The 26,863-nt window shown below is 37.3% G+C and overlaps 2 protein-coding genes across 2 annotated transcripts; both read right to left on the reverse strand.

The window, feature by feature from the left end:
• Positions 1 to 2,914: 2,914 nt before the first annotated feature.
• otop1 (otopetrin 1) lies at positions 2,915 to 12,072 on the reverse strand. Its single transcript, XM_038295636.1, has 6 exons — positions 11,025 to 12,072; positions 9,792 to 9,928; positions 9,395 to 9,453; positions 9,049 to 9,179; positions 5,703 to 6,607; positions 2,915 to 4,298 (listed from the first exon to the last, which is right to left on the reverse strand). The coding sequence occupies exons 1-6, from the start codon at positions 11,374 to 11,376 to the stop codon at positions 4,128 to 4,130; spliced, it is 1,755 nt and encodes a 584-aa protein (XP_038151564.1). The 5' UTR covers positions 11,377 to 12,072; the 3' UTR covers positions 2,915 to 4,127.
• Positions 12,073 to 14,701: 2,629 nt separating this feature from the next.
• tmem128 (transmembrane protein 128) lies at positions 14,702 to 25,231 on the reverse strand. The gene is made up of 5 exons (XM_038295649.1): positions 25,057 to 25,231; positions 22,394 to 22,526; positions 19,101 to 19,262; positions 18,387 to 18,496; positions 14,702 to 15,083 (listed from the first exon to the last, which is right to left on the reverse strand). Exons 1-4 carry the CDS (start codon positions 25,154 to 25,156, stop codon positions 18,397 to 18,399), a joined length of 495 nt encoding a protein of 164 aa, XP_038151577.1. The 5' UTR covers positions 25,157 to 25,231; the 3' UTR covers positions 14,702 to 15,083; positions 18,387 to 18,396.
• Between the last annotated feature and the right edge of the window lie 1,632 nt (positions 25,232 to 26,863).

A 26,863-nucleotide genomic window follows, 5' to 3' on the forward strand; every position in this document is an offset into this window, starting at 1 on the left:
GGTGAAATTGGATCCTGCAGCCGGTGAGCTCATAAAACAACAAAAAAAAAAACTCCATTCTGACAGCCTTTTTCAAGTCTTCTCACTATGTAGCTCGCGCTTTATGTTTAGGATTATTTTCATTGCAAGGTGGACCTGGCAATTTAAAAAATTCTTCATTGATCCCAAAGAAATTCTCTTCTATTTAGTATGATCTTGCTTCTCACTCTTCCCAGCTGCCCTGGCCCTGCTGAAGAAGAGCATTGCCACAGCTGCTGCTGCAAACACCTTATTTTACCCTGTTAATGATGTATTTAGGATTATGTGGTTAGTTTTTGAGACACACAGAATTTTACATGTCGAATTTGGAAAGCTCGTTTTTATTCTAAGTTTTGTAGAAAATCCTCCTTGGTCTTAGATTACTGTCCTGGACACTGGACCTAAAATGATGATAATTTCTTGTCAGCTTTGCAATCATGCAATATTCTTTCCACTGTCAAATGATTGAATATGCAGCTCTTTGTGAAATGTAGAAAACTTTACTATCGTTTTAGCTTCAGCATAGCTTGATTAAAATCATGACACTTTCAAAACAAATATTGTGGTGTATAAACATGAAACTTGGCTTAAAAATGTGCGGGCCCCCACATCTATGCCCTACCTGTACAGGGTAGGAACATTTTGATGGTCAGGGAAATAAGCAACACAGGCGGTGATCAACAGAGTGAGCCACATCACAGATTCTTATCAACTACAGGTGTTAACCACATTGGGATCCCTGGTAACAGGCTCTAACCAGTGCAAGTTTCAATCAATATCATCAGTCCATACATTAGACTTGAGATGCAGTTTATAATGCTTTCTTCTCATTTTCAAACCGGTGGCTACCAGGGATATTTATTTAACTCTGCACTTCACTCAGCGACACTGCTACGTCTGTCTGGAATAAATCATTTTTTTTTCTTTCTCCCTTACTTTTCTTTTGGTAAACATAAGAAAAAGAAAGAATATTGATCATCTGGCTATTTTAAATGCACCATGGAATTCCTGCGTTTTTGTGCATGGACCCTTTATGGCTGAATGTGGACAAGTAGAGGGCTGAACATGTGGTGGAGTCTAAGTAAAGGGTGAGGTAGAGCTGGGATTTATAAAGTATAAGTGCTTACTTTATATGCCTTTTTTTTTTTTTTTACATACAATTACAAATGAGACCCCAGATCTTGATCCCTGACCTGTCATATGTGTTCCTTTGTCTTCATAATGCAATTTACGTAGTACTGTTCTCTAGCAAAACCTCTGAAACCTTTACACAACAGTTTGAGTTTTACAGAGATTATATTGTTTACAGTGACTTCAGCCCCCTTGAACTTTTCAACCTTTTGCCACATTTACGTTTTCAAAGATTAAGATATAATATTGTAATTCTTTGTGAGGAATCAACAAGTGGGACACAATGATGAAGTGGAACAAAATTTATTGGAAACTTTAAAATATATATAAAAAAAACAACAACAGAAGAATGGGGTGTGCAAAATTAATTGGCCCCATTAATTGCAGCAAACTCTCTCCAGAAGTTCATTGAGGATCACTGAATGATCCAGTGTTGAACTTATTGACTGGTGATGATAAATGGAATCCACCTCTGTGTAATCAAGTCTCTGTATAAATGCACTTGCACTGTGATAGTCTCAGAGGTCTGTTTAAAGCGCAGAGAGCATAATGAAGAATAAGGAACGCAAAAGGCAGGTCAAATATACTGTTGTAGATAAGTGTAAAGTTGTTTTTTATTAAAAAGAAAGATTTAAACATCCCAAAGAGCACAAGCGATTATATTGAAATGGAAGGAGTATCAGACCACTGCAAATATATTAACATCAAGCCTTCGCTCGTAACTTTCAGTTCAAACAGGGAGAAAACTGATAAGAGATGCAGCCAAGAGGCCCATGACTACTCTGGATGAACTGCAGAGATCCACAGCTGAGGTGGGAAACTCTCTCCATGGGACAACAATCAGTTGCATACTGCACATATCTGGCCTTTATGGAAGAAAGCCATTTCTCAAAGATATCCATAAAAGATATATAAAAAAAGTTTAATTTAAAGTGGATGAAGGTTCTATAGTCTGATGAAACCAAAATCGAAACTTTCTAGCAACAATGGATAACAAAGCAACACAACTCATCCCCCTGAACAGACCATCCCCGCTGTCAACCATGGTGGTGGCAGCATCCTGGGTTGGGCCTGCTGTTCTTCAGCAGGGACAGGGAAAATAGTTTAAATTGATGGGAAGATGGATGGAGCCACAGACCTCAGACTGGGACGAAGATTTATGTTCCAACAAAACAATGATCCAAAATATAAAACAATATTTACAATGGAATGGCTCACAAAAAATACATATCCAGGTGTTAGAATGGCCTAGTCAAAGTCCAGACCTGAATCCAATCGAGAATCTGTGGAAAGAACTGAAAAATAGGCAAAACTTTCAGTCTCTTGATTTTCAAAACTGATGGACACACACCCCAAGCGACTTGCAGCTATAATTGCAGCAAAAGGCGGAGCTACAATGTATTAACATAAGGGGGCTGAATAATCTTGCACAGCCAATTTCTCAGTTTTTGTTAAAGCCCAAAATATCTAATAAATTCCACTACACATCCTCATTTTGTCCCACTTGCTGATTCTTCACAAAGAATTACAATTTTAGATCTCAATGTTTGAAGCCTGCAATGTGGCAAAAATACTTTTGTTGCTAATGTATACATCTTTATCCAGGACTTGTGTCTTATTTGTCTGTGTGTGAATTTGGTTACTCACATAACTGCACCAAAGTTCCAATTTTAATTAGGGAAATATATATTACATATATGTTTCTTCCCGCTTCACAAATATGTTTTTTGAGTTGTTCTAGAACACAAAAGTCCAACAAAACACACATGTTTATGGTTTTCAATGTAACAAATACATTTTCAAATTAGATGAATACTTATGATGCACTGTGTAAAACTAAAGATAATGGATGCACAATAAGTCTTTAAGTTTTAAAAAGGAAAATATTTTTATATCAACAGGAAATATACACACAATTTCATATTTATACACATAATTTCTTATAAGAACACAATGATATCAGTATCTGAAGGGAATTTGATTAAAGCTTTAGTACCCACAACCCTAGAGCAACAAGCTAAAAGCACAAAAAATACATTTTTTTTTGTTTGTTTCCCACAACTTGGCACATATTGAATCCCAGAGGGAGGATAGCACCAGACTGAGAACTTATTTGGACACCTGAATAAAGCCTTCAGCAAATGTAAGAAAAAAATGTCATTAGTGCAAAGTTCTGTCACAGACTGTGATTGATTGTATTGCATTTCCATCAGGGGTAAACATTCATCTCTGGTGACTGGTAATGGCGGTAATAATATTTGCTAGTAGAGAATTTAAAAAGTGCCCATCCTTATGCATGTTAACATACATCGTACCTTCTCACAGGGAAACAGGAATATATTTGAGTATAGCTTTTAATCAGCTCTACAGGTAAAAATGTAAGTGTATAAGCACTCTGATGCCCTCGCTAAGAGTCAAAGGAGCTACTTCTGAGAACTTAAGTTCAAATAAAACAAAACCTAAAAATATAGCAATGAGATTATAATATAGTTCTACTATATTTTATGTTCCACTACTCTATCTTTACTTTAAATATAGAGAAGTGAGAACTTTTACCATTTACATTATATACAGTTGGTATACTGTTAACTTTCAGATTCAGTCAACAGTATATAATCTGGAGTCACAGTTATGAAAATATTTAATCTTCATTCCAGATTAATCATTCAGGTCTATATGTTAAATGGTAACCCAGTCTAAAAAATGGGGAGAACAGAGTACAAGAAAATACAAAAGGGTCCCCCAAAAATAGCAGAATGTCTATATTTTCCCCCATAAGCTTGTATAAAAAGCTTTCAGTTATTCTTCAAGGAGCACAGGCTAAATGGTTTCTCTCAAAAGTGTATTTTGTCTCAATGGATTAAGTTCAGGTCTGCTGCAGGAGGGACCCTGATGGCCTCCAGGACAGCGAACCTGCATAGGCTTCTACAGGCAAGAATTTCTGTGCACCTTGTCAGAACCATTCACCGACTCTTTGGTCAGACTCGACGGAACACCTCGAACAGGGAGGCCACAGAGTGCATGCGATAGAAAAGGTTCAGAGGAATGGCAAAATTGAGAACTGTGGTCCAAGAGGTGAAGCCAAACGTCTCCTCTTCTAACCCGTTGTCGTACTGTGGCCTGCAGCCAAAGGCGGGAAGAATCCACAGCTGAAAGAGGAAAAATGTGTTTCTTTAAAGGATAATTGCATGATAATAAATATAATAAAACTTTAGACTATAATAAATGTGGGGTTTACACCTCTGAATAAAACCCAGTGCAACCTTTGCATTCAGGAGCATTCTCATTAATGAATGAACAGATTCCACTCATGTGTACTTTTATTCTTAGTATAAAAACTTTTTTTTCTGTGACGAACTGGGAGTTTGTTATTGGACATTTTTTAACAAACACCAAGACCAAAGAAAACAAGTTCAAAGCTGGGATAGTGTAGGAATGAATAATCCACGCTCTGAACATGTCACAGAGCACAGTCTGACCTCTCATCTGAAGTGGAAAGTGGCCTTTCAGAAAACACATCAGGTTGTCTACCTACACTGCCGGGGTAGCAGTCTGAAGGCCCATGGTTACTCTGTAGGAGCTGCAGAGTTTTAAAATGTATTCCCAGTTAAAGCAGTTTAACATCATACAAGTTTCAAATATGAATGTCAAAGTTTCCCTGAGGAAAACTTCCAATGGACAGTCAATCTTCTCTGTCCAGGGAGCCAAACTGTGCAGGTCTTTGTCTCCTGAATTGAACCAGGACCTTGAATTAAGGGCTCAATAAATGTTATAGTGTTTACATGTTTAATGGTCACATTTGTCCCTATCAAATAAATAAATTAATTAAAAGCTATTTTTGATATAAAACTCTCACTGGCAGTTTGTCAAAAGCCATGTATAGGGAAAGATGTACAAGGAACACATATGGTGAAATGGGACTAACATTTTAACTTTCTTGCCTAAATGTAAAATGGGGCGAAAAGCTAGTAATGTATAAAAGTACAAAAAGCACAGTGCTGGGAGCATCAGGCTGTGGAGATGCTTTTCTTTAGCAGAAACTGCAACTTTGGACAAAGCTGAGGGGAAGATAGATGGAGCTAAATACACTTTGAGGCCGTAAATGATTTGAGAGCGGACAGAGCTTTACTTTCCAAGAAAACAAACGGATATAATGTACAGCCAAGGATAAAACAGAATTGTCATTAAAGCAACGTAGCTGAGAGGAATTGTAAAGCTATATCTGAAAATCTTTGCCGTCATTCTAAAGTTCACTGCCAAGTATGGACCTACCTTGCCTTTTATATAGTGATATTTTCAAATTTGTAAACAGTTAAAAAAGTATTAAAACATATTAGATTAGTCCAAACCAAAAAAGCAAGATGAGGGAGATCATCATGAAGTTTGATTGCAGTCTTTGTTTAATGCTATAGTGACTTAAATAAATTTTAAGAGAACCTTTGAATTAAGTAGAGGTTATGTGAAAGGAAAAGCCAAAATAAAGTTCAAAAATTTAAGACTGAAGTTTAGTTTTGAATTCTAGTTAGTCGCTGTAGAGAAGAAAAAAAACTTACCGAAATATTGCACAATAACAGTAGAACAGCAATGTTCTTCAGCACCAGCCTCTTCACATTTAGGGGTTCCACAACCTGAGTGTCTACAGGCAGCGGCACATCCGACTGCTTTCGCCGACATCCGTACACCTGTCCATTCTCCTCCTGCTCGTTCACCATGGAACCACTGCTCCCGCCTGGAGACTCATAAGCCTGGTTGATGATACCGTTGAGAGGAGGCAGAAGTGAGGACACTGAGAACACTTCCGGAGCAGCGGGCAGCTCTGGGTCTGCCCTCTCAGCACTCTCTTGCTCGCGATAAAGGGACTCAATGATGAAGAGGTTTTGGACGGACTTCTCAAGAATAACTAGGAGGGAATAAATTAGGTTTGTCCAGCGGTATGGAGGCTCACTGTGGCTGCTGAAAACTGACACAATGCTGCACCAGGACATGAACCAGGAGCCAAGAGAGGATCCAAACAGAAGCTCTGTGTCAAGCTGTCTTGAAGGGTTCTTTGATGCGTCAAACGGCATGTGGTTTGCTCGGTATATGACCAGACCTAAAGCCCCAGCAGAACACATGACAGCCAGCATAACAATACCATAAATGTAGAACATAGAAATGGATGACTGCCGTATTTCCGGGGAGCCTTCTACACGTGTAATGTAGACCACCAGTATTCCAATAGTGCTGACGAGTGCAAGGAGACCCAGTATGGGGCCCAAGATCAATCCCTGTGTTTTGGTGACCAGACTTTTTCTGTTGGAGGACATATCAATGGTGCGCCCGATGTTCTTCCACATGACGAAAAGCAGAGCAGACACAAAGATGTGGTATTCAATGTTGAAAGGGAATAGATAAGTGAAGCTTTTGGAGAACAGGGAGCATGTGTTCGTTGTACAGTTGCAAGGTGGCTCTGACTTCTCTGAAAAACAGGTAAGACAAGAATGGGCACAAAAACATTAGAGGCAAATTTCATGGTGACACAGTACCATTCATAATTCAGCTAATAAAACATCACAAAAGTGCCACCCATTCATAAAGGTAAAAAAAATGGCTTATAATATGTCAGATTTCCTGTAAGGTTCTAAGTACTGTAAGTAAAGTAGAGGGCAGAGCGAATCTGTTAACAACTAACAATGGACACAATGTGAAACTTAAAACCTAAGAGACTCATTGTTAAATCTAACAATTGCTTCACAAGTCAAAGAGTTGTGTAGCAACAATAATCTGATGGAATGAAAGGGAAACATAACTGAACAGAATGTTGCTTGTCTCACAAAGATCTCATAAACTCATTCAGACCTCATTCTAATTTAAGGTAAAATCCCCAAAAGGGAACAGTAATGTCTTGAAATTTGCTAATTCATTGTTTGTATTGTGAAATAAGTGCCTTTACAAACAGTTTGAAATGCTCTAGAAAAACCGAATAAGAAAAGCAGGAACATTTCCCTTTTCTATTAGTTCAACTTAAAATCGAAAAAAAAAAACATGAAAATCCTTTTAAAAAAAAAAAGTTAAACAATAAAAATGCATGAAAAAATATACACATTAAAAAAATATAATGCAATGATTTTGAATGAATTTAGATCAATTTTGATATACAACATGTTCAAACTGTAGGAATTATTGTCTTTTATGGTCCTAGTAATAGCTATGCTTTCTTTTTCTCTTTTTTTAAAGCCTAAGAGGAATTTGATACTGAGATGAATGAAACACGTTACCTTTTGCTCTGAAGGAGCTTTTTTGTTGTAATTTATCTGATAATTTTAGCATTCTGATTGTATATTTTGTGCCCTGTCGACATTCCTAAGTTGCAACCTACTCTGCTGAGTGCTGTATATGATAAACATTTAAATACAATATACACATGACAGTAGGACTAAATAATTTTCTGAAGGTTAGGCTTTATAGTTAATATATTTTTGTAAATCTGTGCACCAAAAATTTTTGTGTTTGTGGGCATGGAATAACCTTTGGCAAAGCAATTTTACATTCTCGGCACACTTTTGCCATTTAAAATGTTTGAATCAAAACCAGTACACAATATAAATACAGGGAAATAGTAGATCTATTTCTTTTCTAATGTTGCAAGTAAGTTTGAGCAGAGGCATCAGGGCGCACCTGGTATGAGCAAACTGTGCAACCACTTAGAGATCCCTGCTGACCAAGGAAACCCAACAGGAATACGATTAACAATTTAGCTTAAATTAATTCGACCTCATTTTTTTGCCTGTCACTGTCAGACATTTAAGAAACTAACATGTTCCTGATTCAGATTAGTTAAAATCAAAAATATATATTCCTACTAAATAAATGCTTTAGAGAGATATTATTAGATAATTTGTGGCATTAAGCTCTTAAAATTCAAAAGTTAAGATAGAGTAATGGTGTGTCTGGGAAGAACCAGATAGTTTCGTAAGATTGTATAAAGTTCCTAACTTCTATGCTAACTGCTGGCATGCCAATTTTGTGGCAGCACTTAAAAAAGTGATTTAATTGTCATTTGTCCAGGTATTAGAAAAGGTATTTAGCATTATAACTTTCTGCATGCATTTTAGTTGATCTATTTATCTATTGCTGGTATTTTCACCTCCAATAAGTATTTCTATGCTTCATATTTTAATTAATCAGTGGAACTGAACTCATTCTTATGTTATGAAGGCTTTTGTTGAAAGAAAAGTTTAATCTGTACTTTTTTTTGTTGCTGTTTAGATTGTATTGAGAACTCCCCCCCCCCCACTTTATCCGAAAACACTTGCAGTTGAATATATGTTTTATACTTGCCAAGTGCTTGTAAAGCCCGCTGTGTATATTGGTTGCCCCAAGGGGCACACCTTAACAAAACCCTGCCGTGTGCCCCCACCTATCCCCCTTACAGCCCATGAGAGGCCACCACCATGGAGCTGCACCTTTTAATTAAAAGGGGAACAGTCAGGGTGCAGCCACCCTCACAGTCAGCCGGATATGAGGAAGAGCAATTGAACCCCCCAACCCCAGGCTTAGATGTATCAGTTACTGTGATTGCAGCACCCTTGGGACTAAGCAGCCTTGAGATAAAGACGTCAAGGGTCAAGCCGGAGGGGGTGGGGGGGTGGCTTGCCTAGGTGGGCAGCAGTTGCTGTAGTGTGCAGCAAGGGGCCAGGAAGGGGAGGTTTGTGGGGGCAGCAAATCTGTGTTTCACTGTGAAACCTAATAGATAGACGTTCAACACAAGCAAGACCTATTGAGTGACTAAGCTTCCCTCCTTTCCCCTCTCAGACCCTCCTCTTTTACTTTTCTTTCATCCTTTGAAGCAAGCATTCAAATGGACAAGTGTATTTTTCTTCTCAGGTACAAGGCAGCAATCGACCTATCGGCCCTTACCTTCAGTGATATTTTCAAATTCCAAGTTGGAGATTCGTTTAAAGTGGCTGTGCATGAAGTGCTCGGTCTCTGACATCACACCGTTACACCACAGGAGGAGGTTGGTAAAGACTGCATGAATCACTCCAAACCTGATGAGACACAAATGCAACAGTCACCCAAAAGCCTTCGGAGGTGAAATAACCAGTTGCACTTTTAATACCTAAAAGCACAGATTTTTTTTTTTTTTCAGATACAGTACCAGCTGATATATTGTAGGAAACATAAAATCTGAAAATTGTCATGTACATTTTCTACTGTTAAATAAATGACGGGGAAATAAAAACAACAAATAGATTTTAAATACCTTTCAAATGTCTCAAAGCTCTTGATCACGTCCTTGATGTGGAACCAAAGAAAATGTACCTAAAAAGTCCAAAAACATAAGAAACCACAGCTTGAAAAGTTTTTAAAAACCACAACAGAACAAGTTCCAAGAGCTTCATAAATCTGTACAAATGCTTTTGTTATATCAACCAAATGAAAACTAATCTTTAATTGAGTGTTTGAGTCTCTTTACCACACAGATTTAATTTGCCATATGAGGTTACACTCAAATAACATGAAAAAGGAGAGGATTATACTGTTACGACAACAAAGGGCACATTATTTCGAGTTCGTTGGTGGCACACTGTGGCCCAGCTGGTAAAACACAGATGAAAGATTATCACCTCATTGAGATTAAAGCAGGTCTGTAAAGTTACCTGTGCTATTGTATGTGTTGCATGGATGACAGGATATACAGCGAGCACTGCTGACAAACATGATTGATATCCGACAAAGTATCCAATTTTCAAGGCATCCATGATCAATGAGAGGACAGCCAGCAGAGTTAAACCACCTATAAAAAAAGGAACAAATTATAAAAAGTTTGTAATATGCCTTGAAAAAGTAGTTCTACACATTGAACTTTCTAATGTTTATTAGGAGAATTTGATTTGACACAAAGCAGTATATAATTGCCAAGTGGATTATTTTCATATGTAAAGACAAATGAGTGGACATCCCCAGGGCTTGGACATGGGGAACTGCCTGGGAATGTCATTTAAGTAGAAGTTCTTATAAAAAATGTCTAAAATAAATAACATTTCTATATAGTTCAAGATTGAAAGTGTTGCATATTGTTCTTGGCAAAACAGCTTAATATCAGTCAGATTGGATGTATAGAATCTATGTACATCTGTTTTCAAGTCTCATCACTGATTCTTCATCAGATTTACATTTGACTGGGCCATTCTAATACACACAAAAATATTAAACCCATTTCCTGCAGAAATGTCTAAATGTTTAAGGTTGCTGTCATGTTGGAATGCAAACCTAAATAAACCTTAAGTCTTTTTAGCTTCTAGGAAATAAGTAGTATTGCACTGTATTTAGTCCCACCTGATGGGTCCAGCTGCCCCACAGCACGATGCTGTCACCCCTTAGTTCCATCATGGGATGATGTGATGAATGTTAAAAACGAATTTCTAATCATGCCAACATCTTCTTGCATTTCAGCTCTCTTCCATTGAAGCTGAGAGTTTCCTAGTCTTTCAGACAGTTTGTTCACTAATGTCCCTATGACAAGATTAATTACACACAAACGGTTTACTCTTTAGCTCACATGTCATGATTAAATAGGATCTTGTCAAAGGGTTCATAGTAAAGGGGACCAAATACATATGCAGTCAACACTTTCCAGATTTTGTGTTGGTAAACAACTTTTACAGCCAATTATGCCCTACTATAGATAGATAGATAGATAGATAGATAGATAGATAGATAGATAGATAGATAGATAGATAGATAGATAGATAGATAGATAGATAGATAGATAGATAGATAGATAGATAGATAGATAGATAGATAGATAGAGATAGATATGCGCTTACTCTCCTAAAGATCTTATGACTAAGCTTGTTCAGCATCCTTCCTTGTTTTCTCTTCCATCTCACCTCTTATCCAGCATGTAGTGGCGTTGACATCCCTCTCTGCCCGTGCGTTCTTCTGGCTGTACCGCACCAGGATATACCACATCATCCAGATCAGTTGCAGTATCATGAGGCCGGTGGTGAAGGACAGCAGGTCCTTCTCTTTAACGGAGGGGTGATGGTGCGCAATGGCCAGCATCAGCGCCACCCCGATCAGCAGCAGGTTGATCCCATACTGAGCGCTGAGCAGCTCCGCGTTCTTCCTTGGATAGTCTCCAGACAGGTTGAGCTTTAGTTTGGCAAATATCTTTTTGTCCCGGATGGAGCTGGAGGATGAGGAGGAAGAGGAGCTTTGGCAATACTTGTTCGGGGACATAGTGTTGAGGCCGCTGTGCTCCAAAATCTAGTTAAATGTGCAAAACTGCAACGGTGTGAGAAGCCGGGGGGGGGGGAGCAAAGTTTTGTGCGCTATAAGTGCATTAGAGGGAGACCAGGCGCGTTTCCACGGAGCGTTGAATCAGGCGGATACGACGAATGCCAAACATAAACTCGATCTTGGAGGTCCGGCTCAGTGGTTACGCACAAGCTCCAGTGTGCAGCCTCTCCGAGAATGGACCTGTTAGATGCCAGTGTCAGCCAGTGGGCCAAACCCCAGAGCGCAAATATATGTCCGTCTCATAAACCCGCTGAGTCACATCAAATGAGGGATTAAATTACAGCCAAACTGATCCCTACCGTCTACCTTGTCGAAACACTCATGTGTTTCTAAGAAACTGGTTGATCTCTTCTTGGCACTCATGCCAACCATTCATTGTCTAAACAAGAACCCAAATGTAAAGTTACACCACATAACAGGCAGGCAAGTATAGTGTAAATCCCGTGTCTCAGTCCAACTGGCATCACACCTTTTCTCAGTCTTTTCGCTGGCAGGTCTCCAGGAGTTGTGTTGAAAGAGGAGATGGTCAGTTCACACTATTAAACAATAGTAGATGATGGCCTACATCCTAGAGGCAGATCGCTCACATGATCAAATAGGAACATTTAAACGCAATCACAATGACCTGTGCATGAAAGAAGGTCACTGAGAATTGATAGACTGATTTTCGCTCTGCGTAATTTAAAGAACAGTGTTGGGACTGCCCACTAAAACTGGGAAGTCGGGGGGGATTGCGTTTGGAGGCATCCAGTTTCATATGAACAGTGAGAATCTGTCTGCATCCTCCAAAATAAATAAGCTGAAACTAGAGATTATTATTTTTATTTTTTTTATTTTTGACAGTTTGGATTTGTTTTCTTCCTCCATTAAGGGATTTATCAATGAAGAAAATGCATGCTTTCGGTTATGTGTGGTCTTTATAGAAATCAAACACAGAAAAAATAATCAAAAGAAAAAAAATGACGTTGAACTAAAACAGTCAAAAAAAATATTGCAAACTTTTGCAAGTAAATTCGTATAAAGTAGCCCTCCCCCAGTACTAAAAATATTTTAGTAATAATATACAAGTAAGTTCAAACTAAAACAAATTTAATATATGCGACATCATAAATATAGACAGCTGTACAAAAGGGACTTCCCAGAGGTAAAGAAAACTGATGATTGAATGTTTCTGCACCCAGTTGAACTTATTTTGAAATCACGGGGCGCACTGACTTCTGATTGGTTGCAAACATGCGCCTCGCTCTACATCTTCCCCGCTAATCCAGTACAATTGATAACATGAGCAGCTCAGACTTCCGTCGGTCATTCAGAAAGGATAAACGCTACATCATGAAGCAAAGCATGTTTGGAGAGAGTCTCCAGTGCGCATTAAAGTTTGTGAACACAATTTAGAAAATTCCTTGTTTTCTAGTAGCAACTTACTGAAAAATATACAGTTTCCGCCCCCATTCAATGTCATCAGTTTGAGTATTGACTTCTTGATCATTGGTGATCAGCATGACAAAAGAAATATCCGTTCATTATCAGCGGGCTGCAGAATGAGGACTGATAAACTTTTAGCCCTGATTAAATTTGAGGGGTGCTTCAAGACTTAAAAGGTAAACAACTCAGCAACATTTAGTCCACGAGGATTGGTCACAAGTTTTGATTATTGCTGCTGGGACTTTGTTGACTAACTAAAAGGGTAATGTGTGGGTGAGCATACTCCACCCTATTATGGTATTTACACCCTTCAACTTCTGGTGTCTTGGGAACTTTGTGCTGGCAGAAAAATTTTCACCATAAAAAAAAAAAAAAAAATATTTATACATTTCAGATCAAGAATTTTAGTAGGTTTAATAAACCCAGTTTAGGTTCAGACCTAAATCCAACAGAACATGTGTGGCTAGGTTTGAAAACAGTGTCCTGATTAGGCCATTCTGCATAGCTGAATTTGCCCACAGTCTGGACACGCTGCTGTTACTGCTGCTGGGATGTTACAAATGTTACTGAATGTTTGGGAGATCTTTCCATGACACAAAAAAGTATACACCGTTTTTGTAAGGTGCTGTAATCTTAACACATATCTATCAGATACACAGTGTTAAAGCCTCTGGATGAATCTACAGAAACTTTTAGCTTTTTTGTTTAGGGGAGAATCAGTAAAAATTATTAAGGAAAAGTCTTGGTTTTGTCGCATGCATAGATGGATGATCTGAATAAAAATAGTCACCAGGACCTCATTATCTTCAAAGAGTTCGTTGAAGTGCAAGTGTCAATTGCTTGAAGGCGTAGCTGACTATAACATACCACTTTAAAATTGTTGGGTGGCACAGCAACTTTTGGATTTTGAACAAAAAGCCTTATTCCTTTCTTCTACCAAAGCCTTATTTATTCATTCATAATTTGAGATTCATAACAGGATAAAAGAGAAAATCTCAAAGGTTGCATTTTAGTTTCAGGTTAAATTAAGAAAAGTTAAATTGACCAAACTAATATATCTTTATTAAAACTATATTAAAAAAACTATGAAAGATTTTCACCAAAGTGATGCTGAAATTCCCTACATGGCTGTTTCTCAATTCACAAGAACACCAATACAGACTCATACATGAGGGTAAATTGGAACAGAAGTGTACGCATGATGTCACAACACGCTGGCTTGTCTGGAGCTGCATTTCACCTCCTGTTATTTTAGATAATAAATTATTCATTTTTTTCATTTAGTCAGGGAATAGTGATTAACAGTCAGATAAACACAAATCAATTGAACGTTTTGCCTAGTAAAAAAATAAAAAATGGCATCAGAGTCAGCGGTACTTCACACACGGCTATGCCGAGGGAGGGCTGCTGCAGACGGGCTAAGGTCAGCCCTGGCTGCGGTTATCCTCAGAGGTCTGCTGGTTCCCACGTTCCTCTCAACATCTGAACTTTTCAAAATGATGCAGTAAATGGGCCATATAGTGATGCTTAAAACTATAACGCTCTCATCTCAAACGATCTTAAAACGTACTTTTACAGAACTGCAACAGAAAAGAGAACTTTTAACTTGATAATTCACTGGAAGCTGCTGTTACTGTGGTGCGTGCTGGGACAGCTGTCAATCTCTAGAACTGACAAGTCTGCTCTGATGCTCCGTAAGGACAGAGGGATGAGAACACATTCCGGGGACTTTGTCCGTTTTCAGTCTTCTGTTCTTGTGAATTGGAACAGTGCTCGGGCTGCGGCTGATGACGTTTCACAAGCACATTAAACACACAAGTACACATAATGGAAACAGCAATTAACACATTTCAAATTTTAATACTTCATACTATAATTACTAATGAAGTTACTGGGGCCGATGAGGACCAATATGCTGACAATTTCACAAATTCTTTGAAAGAAGTGAGAAGGATTTATTTATTTTATAAACAAAACAATAGAAAATACAACACACTATAAGCACAGACATAAAACATAAAAACAATCTACACTTTGGATTTAGCTTTAGGCATCTTGTCATCTCACATGAAGAAGGAAACGGAAATGTCACAAAATTAGCTCTAAAACTGTGAGTTTAGATTAGCTTCTTGACTGTAGATTAACTGAATCGGTGAGAGTTCTAGAGAAGCAGAGAACAAACAGGAGGACGTCTTGCGCATTAGCATTTCTGCAGATCCATCCTAAGGAAAAAAGAAAAGAAAAAAAGGATGAGCAAAATGATGACATCAAATTATGCAGGTGAAGAGGGTTCAAAATGAATTAGAGAAATGAGGCTACATTTGGACAATCAGATAGCAGCATCTTTGTGAAAGGTATGTTAGGAAGGAACTTGATGCCATCAACACATTTAGAAAAGTTTAAAGGAAATGGTCATCTTTGGTTCTATTTCTACTTATGTGACCTGGAAACACCAACAGCAGCTGTAGTACACACTGTAGCCATCAGTCTATCTCTGGTCTCATTTTACACCCATTCTGACAGAAGATCAATAGGAAGTGCGGGCACAGGCATACAAAGTGTGCTTGTTATTCGCAAGAAGCAAGCTGAAACATGAGCCCCATTTACACTACCTTTTTTAATCTGTGTCGAGATCGATCAGAGCATGGTAACTGAGATAACTGTTGAGTGTAAATGGCACAAAAAACTGAACCGGACAGTGCCAGACACAACCAAACCGCACTAAACTGGTTCTAGCTTAACAATAGGTCTCAGCGCGGGTTCAGTTCTGGCTCAGTTCTCAGATAATAAAGAGAGCATGAGCAGACCCCATTATCTCCTTACAGTCAGCCTCCGTAATTTCAGACATTCATAAAAATACTAGCTTCCCTACCATGCCACATGATTTTCAGTGATGATTCTGCTTAGCAGTGTGATGAACCTCAATGTCTGTTGTTGTTTCCAGCGTCTGTAAGCCCTGATTAGACTATCGTTTGTCATATCCACTTCCCAAAAGCTGACTCTGTCAAAAAAATTCACCAAAGGCTGCCTTCTTCACCTGACTCTCCGCAAACAACGAAATATCACAATTATAACCAAACTTCCTGAATGTTAGTGTGCCCTGTAAACGGTGGTAAGGAACCAAGCTCAGTGCGAACTTGGCACAGATCTTTTTTCAGAGGGGAGTGTAAATGGGGCTATGGACTCATGTAACCACAGAACACTTGTCCTTTGTCTTTTAGTCGATCTAAGAACACAAGTTTGACTTTAAGGAAACCTGAGGCCCGTACCATGATCTGAGCTCAATGTAGCAGGAATACTTCCAGTCTATCCAGTTTAACCATCTTCAACAATGGCATTCAGGATCAGCTGTACCACAAAGCTGGTTATCAACTCGCTAACTCAATCCAGCTTGAACTGATCAAGAATCTGTGAATGTGCACATATAAGGGGGCAGGTTCAAGCTAGCAGACCAAATACAATCATGAGTGCAGAAGGGAGAGCGCCGCATTTCTTGCACGAGGAACAAAAACTCATCTTACAGAAATACGAAGAGAAAAAAAACAAGTCTCATTGAAAAGTCAAACACAGTGGCAACATGAAAAAACGCCAAATAGTTACAAAGGATTGCTAACTGCATAAATTGAAAAGTTCACATTCTATTCATTTAACACAGACTGTATCCTAATCACTGTGTTTCATATTAATCGCGGGCCCCTCAGGAGCAAAGAGGACTTGGGAGCAGATAAAAAAAAAAAAAAAACACAAAAACATAATTTCATCTTGTTAGCTGGACTTTTAATTCGATTATGCCATGATTCTGTTTGAGTGAAGTCCTCCTGATTCCTGAGCTGCGTCAGAAATCAGCGGAGCTTTTGAAAAGGTGAACATCCTCAAATAGAGCATTTCTGTTTCAGTCTCAAACTGATTTTTATTCTACATAATAAATGTTCCTTTCTTAAAAGTGAAAAAGAAAAGGAATTCATTCATTCATTCATTTATATATATATATATATATATATATATATATATATATATATATATATACACACACAGACACATCCATCTATCTCTGTCTATATATAGGTATATTTAGTTTTGTCGTTCAGAGTACATTAGCATGGTGAGCAGTCTCTCTAAGAATGAATCCAGCTTTGTGGTACCGGAAAGTCAGGGTTAATCCTGAAGTTGTCTCGCTAACCCAGTAATCCTGCTTCGTGGTAGAGACCTCTGGCTTTGTGTTTACACAAAGCGGCTATGTGGATCCCTCCTTATGTAATAGTTTCAGGTTGCATTACTGTTACCTGAGTCACATTTGCTTTCTAATCTTGAGCCTTACATTGCTTTCCAGCCTTACTCAGCAAAAAAACTGAGATTTCCACAGAATGGTTTCAGTGCTTTGTGCTCTGTACAGTAAATGCGGACAGACCTTAACTCTGCAATATTTCACCTTTGAAATACAAGCCTTCAGTCAACACATCTTTCCATGTCATGACACTTTAATACATCATTATTAAACCAATGATTTGGCAATTTCCAACATAAAACTACTTTGGCTTTTCAGTATCGTTCACCTTTGCTCCTAGTAAGCCGGTAATACTGTTAGATTGATGTGATTTATCTAAAAGTTTTATTTTTTTCCATCAAGGCTGAGAATGTGAAGCAAAAAATCATTAATAAATCAATTACTGCCATAAAACTGGATTTGGGGCATTGATGTTTTCTGTCTGTAACATGTCATTAGTGGTACCAGGTCTTAAAGCCAACAAGAAACTGAACAAAAATAAGGATAGTTATAAAAATATTTCCATAAGCGTGTTATCAATCTTGTTTTGTTTAAATAAGATTTAAATAAATGAACAGATTACAGATGAGCAAATTCAATAAATGTCATATACCCATCTGTATCTTGAACCCATGAAGCTTACTTAGACCTACATTATTATTATCTATTTTTTAATAACCTTTGATTTTAAAAGATAAATATGACAAACTTTTAACCATGGTTCTGTGTGGTCATAACAAGCCATCAGTGTCTTACCCTTATGCTACATTTAGACTGCAACGCTGGAAGCAGCAAAAAAGCTTCTGCAGCTTCATTTTTTATTCCTTTTCACATTAAGGTTAAACACACATCAAGAGAAGCTTTGTTGCTCCTGAAGCGCATCTGGTAAAGTGTGTCTAGATGAGTCGGATGCTTCTGCTGCTCCTATGTTCAATGGCACAAAGCGGTTTTGCTATATTTGCTTCTGATCATCTGCGCACCAGATGATCAGAAGCTCATGAGGCGCTGCTACTGTTGGTCAAAACATGCTGCTGGATCTTTTGTTGCACCTTGATGCGTGTCAACCATTGACTTTGAATGTAAACTAGCGGCTTCTGATGCCTCTAGCACGTGCGGTCTGAATGTAGCATTAGTCTTGGATAAGGCACTGCAGTAAATTAACTAGTCCTTTCTTTAGCATTTTCTATACTATGAAGCATGGAGAAAACATTAAGTAATAAAACATATGTTTAACTAAACACAAACAGAAAATTATGCCCACCTTTGGTCATTCATCCAAGCAAAGAAATGGACATGACCACGCCCATGAACTGCGTGAAGAGGATTAGTGGAGTGAAGAAAGACCACACTGGCCAAAGTGCAATATTAAAGCTGCAAGACAAGAAGAAATATGTTAATAAAATCTACAGATGAGCAATGAAGAGGCCAGGCATGGTTTTGATTTGCTGTAGTTGGAGATCCTTTTTTAAGGAACAACCTAAAAAAAAAAAATAATGACCTAATCAAGGTAGCTAAATTGTAGTAAAATATAATTAAATTATGTAACTATACAATGAATAGCAGGAGCTATGAAACACATCACAGCCCCTGCAACTAGTAAGTTTGTACAAATTATAGTAATTGCAGTGGAAAGGTAAATTGCCCAACTAAAATAAATCATTTAAACTGCTTTTGTAACTGTTAAATCATTTCTGTCTTCAAAAGCAAAAACATTACTCTATTTTTTTCCAATAGGCATCTACTTTTATTCCTTTCAAAACATTTAATTCAACTCATAGGTACACTGGGCAGTGAAACAAATATTTTATTTTGCAGTTTTTATACTTAGTCAACAATGGAATGAACCACCAGTAAACGACCATCGCAAGAAAGAAATTTCACTCTTTTGATAAAAATGCTTCTTTCTGCTAACATAAGATATCTGCTCTCACTTGTGCATGTATTTTCAATTGTCTTTGTGTTTTGTGTGTTTTACCTGCATGATGCAGCAATAAAGGCTGCAGTGGTAATGGGAGGAATAGCAGGGTACTCTTGGTCATAGTGCTGAATGCCTTTGAACCACTCCAGGTACACAATGCAAAACGTGGCCAGAGACAAGCAGATCCCAAGAAGTATCACACCCACATTAAACCACCAGCTGAAAAAAAGGATATATTCCATCAGCTGTAGGGCTTTAGTAGAAAAATAATATCACATGACAGTTTTCCAAGTGGTCTCATATATCAGTGGCTCCCTCTGTATCAAATCCACGGTTACAGAGTTTAACCTCTGGAGAAAAAAACAATCACATTTGACTATGACTGAGAATAATTTAAACAGAGCTCCCTTCTTAGAATTTGAATTAATATTTACCCACAGCATACATTATACAAAGTTCTTCCAGCTGTAATTACTCAATACAATAGAAAACCACTTCAAAGTGCCATGTTACCTTTTATGCAGAACAAAGCTACTGAAAATAGTCTGCTAACTGAGAAATATGAGAATTCCCTTTGATTGTGTGCAAACAGTGTTTGTATACATATTTATTTAATTTTTTTCCCCAATTAAGTGTCCACACACTGCCGACTTTAGTAGAAGTCAATAAGTATGTCACATCTTGATTTAGCTATGTTTTTCCCTAAAGATGACACTGGTCCACAGACCAGTATTCAGGTGATATCACATACTTCCTCTAAGATTTAGCTCTGCCCTCTGGTTTGGTTGTTCCAAAACTTTAGCTAAATCCAAATTCCTCAGATCGTTGCTCCTCGCTCCACTTGCTTCATCTTTTGCCAGGTCACCAGTAAGAACAGTAAAGCGGAAAGGAAAGGAACTGCAGACTACTGTGCTGAATGCAGACAGCCTTTAGGCTCCGGACATCATTACTGTACACGACTGAAACACCCATGGATGATGCAGTTCAAATTGGGACTACCGTATACTAGAGACAAACTATAAAACATTTACAACACAAATGTAGTGAATGCTGAAGCCCATCATTACATAAACCTAAAACTCATGATGGGGCTTCCAGTACATTTGGAAGCATCACACAAATTTAACATGAACATATCATGTAAAAATGTATATTGTTAAACTCTGTGAGGTGGGCTGTGCCTATACGCCCTGTCATGCAAAAGATTCTGGGAAGTCGTTTAGCTCCTATAAACTTGGTAGGAACATCGGGAGGTCCCTATTTTAAATTAATTAAATTAAGAGGGTTTTCATTAGGAAATATTGGTAATGTTTCCAAATACTACTGAATGAATCTTAAATGTAAAAACCATTTAAAAGCAAACATTCATGTCATTCTCTTACTTTTACTTGTATACCGCTAGTTGGCAGTGCACCACCCAAGAGCAACTTATTCAGCTGGACTAAAGCCTGCTTTGTGCCTCAGCAGCTACTTGTCCCTTTCTGGGATTCTGAATGCTCAACTACTAATGGGTAGAATTGCCTTTATTTCTACTTGCGTCCACATTGTTTGTGAGAGCTAATGGCTGACTGTGGAATATCTAGTAGAAGAAAAAAGCTCTGATTAGACTTATAGACCAGGCGGCACCTTGTCATTGTACATCGCTGGAATTCACAAGCTCTAGAGAGAGATTTTTTTATTTTGTATAAGAGCATTCTGCATATGTAGAATGCTGGATTTTATATTTGGCATAATCAAGGAAGAACTCAAAACACTGCTTTCTTGCAGTCCTTAAAAAAAATAAAAATAAAAAATAACTTCCCAGGGATGTTTTAATGCTGCTGTCTTTTTGGGAGTCTGCTCAGAGGAAGACACCTGTTGTCTAATTTGATTATCCTCCTTTTTCTGCACGTTTTTCAGTCTCTCCTCTTTGTTTCATTGTAACACATAATACTTTTAAAATGGACTGATATCAGAGCAACTTCTTCCTGTGATTAGATCCTTTGTAACCTCTCTGCAAACTATAGCTTGAGCTAAATGCTGGTAATGGTTAACACCAAAGAGTAACTGGGGGTATTAAATAAAAAGTACCAACAGGTTGTTGTTGTCGTCTTCCTTTTTTTGTGAACATATCTTTGATTTCTGATAAATCTGATTTTTAGCTAATATAATAAGTAGTATGTAGTATCTGCTACTACTGATTTGGAAGGCCATAGCCACATTATATCCCGATACAAAGATTAAAATCCATTTGATCAAATAAAATAAGGTAATACATGCCAAGCATCCACACCTATAGTATTTGATAGTTCTGTGACGAGCCTAAATAGATTTCCTGCACTGGGTGCAATAAACATTCATACTTTTTTCAAAGTGCTATTCAAGCCTATTTTTATTCTTTTTCTCACTTTTTCCACATTGGTTCTTGGATTTTTCTATTATTTTTACAACTCTTTTAGGAGTTATTGAATTGGAACCCCCCTTATTACTTCCTTGTTTATCCATTGCATAAAAGCTCAAAATTATACCACCACTCTAGCAGTTTCATTGTAAATATTAAAAAAAAGGGTTTTATTTACTAACAAACTGAGCAAAAACAAAACATAAAACAAAGAATAAGACCAGGTACTATTAATTACAATAAAAATGCTATAATGAAACAAATGGTCATAGTAATGCTTATGAAAATAGAAGAGAAAAATATAATAATTCCTATTTTATTCCAGACCTTATGGTAGTTCTTACGCATTTTTATTTCTTGTTTGATTTCATGTACTGAACAGCAGTAGCTAAACTGGTTTAATTGTACTGTGAGCAGTTATAATAATAAAGCATTCCATTCATTCTACACGATCTTATTGTTTTGAACCATAAAGCAGGAAAGGTATTGGAGAAACACAGGACACAAAGCACACAGAAATGTCTCTACTAATAGGAAAAAAACCCAGACAGGTGGTACATGAATGTATGCTGAGAGGTTAATTATCTTGTGTAATCAAATCCCTCTAAACATGACTTTTACTTCTGTTTACCTCTGTATGTGCAACTCTAAGGTTCTTGCATAGTGAGATTGTGTATGCTCTGAAACCATAGTCTCCCATGTTAGACATCAATATTAGTAGATCACCCAACATTATACCTCTCTAGGCCAGGAGTGCTGCCTCTTTAATATTAGTGGCACAATAACTCCAAGACCACAGTTTGTTTTCAATCATGCGAAAAATATAAAATAGTACATCAATAGAAATTTTCACTTTACTTACAATAGCATATGGGTCATCTTAAAATATAAATAAAAGAAATTTAGTTTCACATTTAATTTCATTTTAGATTTTTGCAATTATTGTTTGGATTCTGGAAATCAGTTTTACCTCTTGACATCCTCGTTCTCCATAATTACACGCAGGAAATCGGTATAGTAGGTCACAACTACAGTTGCCACGATCCAGAAAACGGAGTGTCTGTTGATGCGAGGGAGAGGTTTCTGATCTTTTTCATCCTGACCTGAAAAGTAACACACACATCAAAAGTTTCAAAGAGTGGCAGCTCATGTATTCAAAAGCAGTTATTAGGGGTGCAGCGATTAATCGGCCGGCCACTTCTATTAACCTCTAAAACTCCAATCAATATGGCAAATGTTTTCAAAGAAATGCTGATCTTAATCCTGTTCCTTTGTTTGAAAATATTCTAATTGCCATTTCGTTTTGTTGTTTATTTTTCAGATGAGCATACAATAATTAGTAAAATGCAAAACTATTGACTATAAAACAGTAAGGACTATCACATCCAAATAATTTATCTTCACCTACAATCAAGGAGGATTTAGGCCCAAGCTTTATCTTTCCTTAGCAGAATGTGCAAAGCTGCCGCTGTCAGATTTAAGCAGCTTTTGAGCTGAAAACTGATATCTTTCTTTGAGTTAATCTTGCCTTTCAGAGAGCTATTAATCTCTATAATTTAGTGGCTGATTAAACGTCTCTGAGCCGTTCTTGGCTGCAGAAATGGGTTCGGCATGCTGGACCTCTCTGTGCAAAGTTTCCAATGAACTAACTGGCATAAAGAAGCAGCAACATTACGATGTAAAGTCTAAAAGGAAATCAGACATACCAGAAAATATTGGTATTTAAACTATAGAAGTACACATAAAGATAACAGAAACACCCCAGGAATGTATGGCACAAGTTCATGTATCATGTATCAGGACTAATGAAGCCTTTTACCACAATCAAAACAATAACGAAATGCTGTATTTAAAACATGTGATAACCTCAAAGCTGGACGACTGTCAATTGTGCGCTGTTTAAAGGAGATGCCACTGGATAGAAAAAGAAGCTGACTATAATAATTCTATTAATTTAGTATTAGAATAAAGTCAAACCGTAAAGTTGACAAGTTTCTTTATAGAAAACAAACTATGTGAAAAATGGCAACAAGTGATACATTACTAGAAGGCAATAACGTGAGATGCAAGTGAGAGACAAACTATAAAATCTCAAATATGCAGCTCCATGCAAACGTATCCACATGTCAATGTTTTTACAGACTTAAGTGCATTTCATTAAAATTTTTAAACTTAGACCAATATCACTTTATAATTTAATGCGCAATTTTTAAAAAATATAAATCTAGAAAGGCTAGTGTGTGTTTATTACTGTTAAAGTCTTTTGCAACAGTTGGTCTTCTTCGATTTGTCCTTTGTGTAATTTAATCAAATTAAAAATCTTTAATGAGCCTTCTGAGGTGTGTTGGAGAACATCAGTAAAACAACCAGCATCATGACAACTGTCCGCCATGAACCCCAAAAACTGACCCTGATATAAAGAGGGAAAGAAAAACATTGTTAAAAGAAAAAAATATTAAAACTACCATTTCCAGTTTCCCAATAGCATGTAGGGACATATTAAACATGTGGAGATGGTTTCCTCATCAGGTGGGTCTGAACCAAACTGCTGATCCTATAACAAAGACTGAAAAATAATGTGAATATATAACTATAGTGGGAGCAACACACACGTTTTTTTTTTACACAGGGACAGGAATGCTTATTAGAGTGTATTTAAAGCAAGAAATACAGAAACAAATCCTAAGGGACATTTTGATGTGGGGCAAAGGTCTGCCTTTTATTACAATTAACTTTAATATAGAGCTGTAGCCTGATAAACTAGACTAAATGTGAGATTAAATGTGTTATTAAGTTTAGCCCCGATTAATGAGACAACAGAATATTATTGAGAACAACCCGTGGGGCTCGAACTCAGAACCTCAAGATTCCTAGCTCTCTGCCCTAACCCAGGGGTGCTCAAGTCCAGTCCCCAAGAGCTACCATCCTGTAACTTTTAGATGCATCTCTTCTCTAACACCTGAATCGAAAGGCGCAATCCCCTCATTAAGCCCAGCAGAGGCATGGTAATGAGCCACTCATTTGATTCAGGTGTGGTAAAAACTGGGTGCATCAAAAAGCTGCAGGATAGTAGCTCTTGAGGACTGGGTTTGAGCACCCCTGCCCTTATCAGTAGGCCACCACTCCCTTTTGATGGCATTTTGTATGAGATATAACCCTGCTTATAAATACAGATGACTGGGGGATGCTCACTGTAGAATTAGACGTGTTTAATGGTGTCAAATATATGAAAGCTTTGTGATAGACAACTAGACACTGGAAGAGGTGTCAAATTAGTTTGCGTTTAATAGATTCAAAAGTAAGCATACCATGACATATACTGTTTATTTTTTGTGTGGAACGAGCATATAAAAACAAACTAATGAAAGTATCACTCGATTTCAGAGGAAGTTCATGACCTGCAATATGACTTTATGTATACATTTATACTCTCGTGGCTTCTTCTCTCCTGTTAATGCCTTTATCTTTGTTTATGACAAATTATCTAATGACAGCACATACACACTTGCATTACTTTCACGGTTCCACGGATATGTTTTAATGGCGATGATTAAAAAGGGGTGAAACGATAGCTGTTTTTTTGTCCTCCTCTGCCCAAACACTGTAATTCAATGAGAGCCTTTTGAAGCTTACTCTTTTCACCGTCGACAGCCGACGTCGTCGTCTGCATGAGAAGCTCCGCATCTCTTTTAAATCTGTTGCGCAGCGTCGCTAACTCGCTGTCGTTAAACATTTTTGTTCAACTCATTAGCTTTAAAAGCCTACTGTATAGAAGTCCCTTCCGGTTTGGATGAAGCGTCGCTCGCTAATGACGAAATATACGCGACAGCTGCAGTTTTGTTGTGATGTAAAATAACTACTGAGAGAAAATCTATACAGATTAGATTAGTAAACATAATGCCTGCATGTTAAAATTAAGTATAAATGAGTAAACATAAAATTAGTCTATTAAGATAAAACACAAATTTTACTATTTTTTTATTTGTATTGTATAATTATTATTTAACTTTCTTGTATTGACCAATTGTGGCTTGATTGTATGATTGACTTATTATATTATCTCACAATGACCATTTTTTACATGGGTGTATATATATATATATATATATATATATATATATATATAGTTATTGCACTGGGTGTCAGATATATAGAGAAACAGGTTATTGCAAAGGGGATCAAACAGTAATTTCACATTATTCCTTGCACAAGTTGTTGTTATTGTAGTGTCGAATTGTAGAGTCTGGTTGCAGCAGGGATGAATGACCTGCGGTAGTGCTCCTTTTTACGAGCCAGGGGTAAAAGTCTTTCACTAAAGGATCTGCTCAGCTCCTCTACAGTCTGGTGCAGAGGGTGGAAGGTGTTTCCATGATAGATGTAAGCTTGGACAGCTTACAACCTTGGTTATATAATGACCATGCATTTACGCCATTAATATGATGCAATTTGAGCTTAGCTGCCTTTAATATTTTTGTGTCTTGGCTACATCATAACCCAACCTTGTTATAATCATATTCAAGTTATGTTTTAGAATTACCTTAGTAATTTTAGAACTGATATCTATTAGTTTTGACACGGCAACCTGATGAGTACGGCTTCGCCATATTTTTATAAAACTAACATTTTGATTTCCCTTTGTAACTAATAAAGTATTTTTAAATATAATATATGAGATTTCCGACAACACATAACAAAACCTGTCTCTTAAAAATATAGAAAGATACGTCATAACTTACCACTAGATTTAGCCTTAGATGAGCAAATCAATTCCATTGTTACCCCTTAGTTACATCATCTCAAAACCAAATCATATAGACAAGATATTCTCAGTGGGCCAACTAATACATTTAAAATCTGCAGATAATTTAATTATTAGTTCAGTTTTTCCAGTATGAAACCAATTTTTATATAAACAATTATTTCTGTATGTTCATTATTTGTTCTATGCATTATGCGAATAAAGGGGTACTACACCTTTCATCTATGTAGCTAATCTGACATTGAAAAAAAGAATTTTAATCAGTTTTTACTATTCTGCCAGTCCTCATTAATTTTACAGAATACATAGTAGCTGGCTATGTGCCATGCCTCATCTGGAGTCCACTGTATACCTTTACATAGAGCAAGAATCTGACACTGTTGTCCCATTTCTGAACTCTCTGAAGTGTGAAGCTAAAGAATCTACTATGATACAGAACTACATGATTTAGGTTTATTCCACTACCCACCTTTGTGTACATTTGTGTATGCCTATATTTAGTGTAATCTAACAATAAACAGGCGGTCAGAAATGGTGTTTCTAATAAGTAGAATAGGAGGGTTTTTTTTCTAAAACCAACCAGAATGGAGCTGATGAGAAGGTTGTTGGGACATTCTGGTCATTATAACAGGTTGCTAAGTTTTAGAAGGTACTTTAACTGAAAGAATGCAATATTTTTAG

Source organism: Cyprinodon tularosa, unplaced genomic scaffold, assembly GCF_016077235.1.
Source record: "Cyprinodon tularosa strain WSP-4 unplaced genomic scaffold, ASM1607723v1 ctg11, whole genome shotgun sequence".
In the NCBI taxonomy this organism is placed as follows: domain Eukaryota; kingdom Metazoa; phylum Chordata; class Actinopteri; order Cyprinodontiformes; family Cyprinodontidae; genus Cyprinodon; species Cyprinodon tularosa.

What these genes read in the sequence shown, in the direction of transcription:
- otop1 (XM_038295636.1), bottom strand. Translation starts at nt 11,376, where the DNA reads ATGTCCCCGAACAAGTATTGCCAAAGCTCCTCTTCCTCCTCATCCTCC. An exon ending in ATTTGAAAATATCACTGAAG is followed by an intron (nt 6,608 to 9,048) that starts GTAAGGGCCGAT and finishes CCTGTTTTTCAG; the next exon opens with AGAAGTCAGAGCCACCTTGC. An exon ending in TGTTATTGTGCAATATTTCG is followed by an intron (nt 4,299 to 5,702) that starts GTAAGTTTTTTT and finishes TTCCTCTTTCAG; the next exon opens with CTGTGGATTCTTCCCGCCTT.
- tmem128 (XM_038295649.1), bottom strand. Translation starts at nt 25,156, where the DNA reads ATGTTTAACGACAGCGAGTTAGCGACGCTGCGCAACAGATTTAAAAGA. An exon ending in GGCTGTCGACGGTGAAAAGA is followed by an intron (nt 22,527 to 25,056) that starts GTAAGCTTCAAA and finishes GTTACTTTTCAG; the next exon opens with GTCAGGATGAAAAAGATCAG. An exon ending in GAGAACGAGGATGTCAAGAG is followed by an intron (nt 19,263 to 22,393) that starts GTAAAACTGATT and finishes CCTTTTTTTCAG; the next exon opens with CTGGTGGTTTAATGTGGGTG.